The following is a 3,431-nucleotide window of genomic DNA, read 5'->3' as shown; positions in this document are numbered from 1 at the left end:
AACAAACCTTCGATAGATACACAAATCATTAGCTACTAAAGCATGGTACTCCTGTGACAAGCTCCACTCTTCTTCCACAATACTTCAAGTCTGGCTGTGACCTTTTTGAGACATTGCAACCAAAAAAGTGAATAGAAATCGAATTGACTCAACAAAATTTGATCTGTAAACCCGTTCGCATTAATGAGAATCTTTATCAACACAGCTGCCCTAAAAAGCATAAATGATGTTTGATATCACTGTGCCAGTACACACTGAACATTCAGTGACAAACAGATACTTTTTATTTTACCTTTACTTTGAGCACATATATTCAAGTGCTCTGTTTGGTGATCCATTTCATGGCACTTCAGGAAAAGACAAAGGAATGTTCTTCCTGTGCTTAATTCCATGATTTTCTAAAGACCACAAGAATGGCTAGATGAGCCAACCTGAAACCAAGAAATATGATGTCCTCTCACATTGAACCTGCACTACAAGAAAACATAATAAAACATAAAAAAAATGCAGAATGGCAACAAATGTAGTGAACAGAGCATGGACTTTTCTCATTTTTGTTCCACATCCGGGCATTAACCGTGCACTGTGGGAAAACAACTGCCAATTCAGCTGATTGACGAAACAGAGAGATATTAAGTGCTCTACAAACGCATCCATGAACATAAATGTAAACAGAAGTGTTTGGCCTCCATACATAGCAGTATGCCTGAAAGTGCTGGGGTTTGGAAATCTGTCCTGCATATTTCCAAAGCAACGAGTTTACATTCTGTTTGACAGGGTTAGTAAAGTGTTCTGGAGGCTGACTCACTTTGGTCACGGTCCCAAAGAAAAGTTGGAATCGAGCAGTTTCACCCATCCTCCTCGTCGTCACTGATGAGGTCTCTCTTGTCGGCACACGTGTCCCGCTCCCGCAGGAAATCCTCCCGCATGGCTTCCAGCTCCGTCAGCTCCAGACGCACCTTCTCCAGGTGGTAGGTCCTGCGGTTCCTGATCTGACGCAACGGGAAAGGATTCAGGTCTCCGAAGGCGATGGCCATCAGCTTCCTGGGAGTTACACAACGGCACAAGACGATTGTTCAGTTTGGTCAGTTTTTCAACCAGTTCTGGACTTCCTTCATAGCAATTTTTAGTTTAAGCCTGATATCTCTGGTTTCTCTCACACTTGACAGGTCTCAGATGTTATCAGTATTGCAAGGAATTTCTATAAAACAATCCGTTTTAAGGTTATTTCAAGTGATAAAGTGTTATGAAGTGCTCAGGAGTTAGAAGAGCCACCTGCAAACTCTATTACCTCGACAACACCAGACAGAAGACATAAGCTTGGCTAATCAGCTTCACTCTCTGCGCTGAACACTCAGCACATCTACTTGCCCCATTATAGACTGGGCAACCTTTTCCATATAAACCCACTCAAGATCCTTCAACCTCAGTCAGCTCTCAAGTAAACCAAAATAACCTGACGAGTAAGAGACCAGCTAAAGCCTGGGATACCACAAGTGCAGACAAGGATAATACGGAACACGTGCAAGCCAAACGTTCCCACACAGCGAGAAAGCTCTGGGAGCACAGAGACCTCTGAGCAAGTGTCAAGTCGAGCTTGTCAGGTCACCCATCACCCCTCCAGAGTCACGCTGCACCATACTATCATTCAGCCACAGCAAACCTAGCAACCCATCTGTCTAATCAACCCAGAGTGAATGACATTATTGTCGACCTACACCTGAAAACAGCTCACTGTTTACTAAGGCAAAAAGGAGAAACTGGAATATTTAATTTATCCTACTTTAATTGTCAGATGAGCCCGAAGACTAAGAATACTTATTTGGATACTTTTTTAAGGCTAGGTTTCTGGTTTTGAGTGAACAAGAACTACTTCCTGCTATTCCTACACAGAACATATTCCAACAGCTTCTCTACCTGTGCACAACATGCTAGGCTCCTAGTTTCAAGTTGGATGGGGCTTTGAGCAACCTGCCTGTGGCAGGGGGGTTGTAACTAAATGATCTTTAAGATCCCTTCCAACCTAGGCTATTCTGTGATTCTATGAGTCAAACATATTCCTGAGCAAAGGGGATGTAGGAGCTGCTTCAAAGGATCTTTCAGTTCAAGAAAACAAATTCTGCCTTCATATACATCTGGCTTGGTACAGAGTTTAGTACTTCTGTGATGGCTATATTAGCTGTAATTACAGATACAAGAAACCTTGTCTCTGTAGAAAAACCTAACTATGACACCCTATAACCTAGAGTATAGTCATAGACATGTCTGTAGAGATTTCTCTACTAGGGTTTGAACTTAGAAACTATGTGCAAAATGATTTGTTAACCCATTCAGGAAATTCACAAATTCTACAAAAACAAGTATTTCTGCATTTTCTATCCACAACAAGATGACTTTTTGTCTATGATCAGGAAAGACATCTTTTTACATGCTTTTGTACTGTTCAAATTCTGATGCTGCAAAACTTGTACAAAAAAAGGTAGAATTGAATCACGTCTTGCCAGTCCTAGCAGGCAAATCCATACATCCCCTAGGTGGCACTGAACAAAACCACTTTAAGAAAGCAAAAACTTACAGATCAGCACAGACTATATTTGTATTGTAAATACCTTTGATGCAGTGAGTTCTATCCTCACTTGAACTTAACATCTGCCAACAATACCCAATTAGCTCACTTTGTCACAGTCAAAATGAGATGCTCTTTCAGCAATATTAGAAATCTTTAAAACAGATTATTTCAGCATCAAAGAAAGTCCAGACAGGAGAATCAAGACATGATTTCCATTACATAAAGCCAAATCTTCACTTCCAATTAAATATCACAATTTTGTTCAAATGGGGTAAGAACAAAAAGATTTAATTTTTTCTGCCTGCATCAGACCCAGCAATCCCTTTCAAGCACAGAGTGAGATTATTCAGTTTTAACTTCTCTCTAGTCAAAACCAAAATTCAGGAAATAGATATAATAAACAGCTCTTACAGGTGCAGTGAGAGTATAAGCCTAAATTTATGTGGAATTTGTTACAGTAAAGGCAAACACCTCAGATTCCAATATGTGATTTTGCACTAAACTGAAAATCGGTGAGCTTCAATATCTGTGCAAAACATCTTCAGACATTAAACCAATCCCAACATAACTTTTTAAGATTCATCTGCTGCTCTACAGTCTTGAAACTAGGAACCTAAAAACACTAGACCTTGATTAATAAACTCTTAGACCTATGCAACGACATGAAGAACAGAGGAGTATCTATTTTGTATTGATTTTCTGATTCCAAGTATACCCTAAAATCAGCTGTAGCTATGTGGCAGCAGCCTATGCATTAGTGATGCTAAGACATCTAAGCTTTGTGGGACATGGTTTGTAGTTTTAGTACGTAAGCCAGGGTGTGTTTTTATTTACCATAAACCATTTTACTAATGTAAATTGT

General features: G+C 39.9%; 1 protein-coding gene across 1 annotated transcript in view; it reads right to left on the bottom strand.

The window, feature by feature from the left end:
* Nucleotides 1-821: 821 nt before the first annotated feature.
* Nucleotides 822-3,431, bottom strand: part of TBC1D2B (TBC1 domain family, member 2B) — a 20,424-nt gene continuing 17,814 nt past the window's right edge. Inside the window, exon 12 of the mRNA XM_009081398.1 lies at nt 822-1,044. Within this exon, the coding sequence (XP_009079646.1) occupies nt 849-1,044 (196 nt within the window). The 3' untranslated portion in view covers nt 822-848. The remainder of the gene's footprint in view (nt 1,045-3,431) is intronic.

This window comes from Acanthisitta chloris, unplaced genomic scaffold, assembly GCF_000695815.1.
Source record: "Acanthisitta chloris isolate BGI_N310 unplaced genomic scaffold, ASM69581v1 scaffold17450, whole genome shotgun sequence".
Taxonomy (NCBI): domain Eukaryota; kingdom Metazoa; phylum Chordata; class Aves; order Passeriformes; family Acanthisittidae; genus Acanthisitta; species Acanthisitta chloris.
This window is presented reverse-complemented; position numbering and strand designations above follow the sequence as displayed.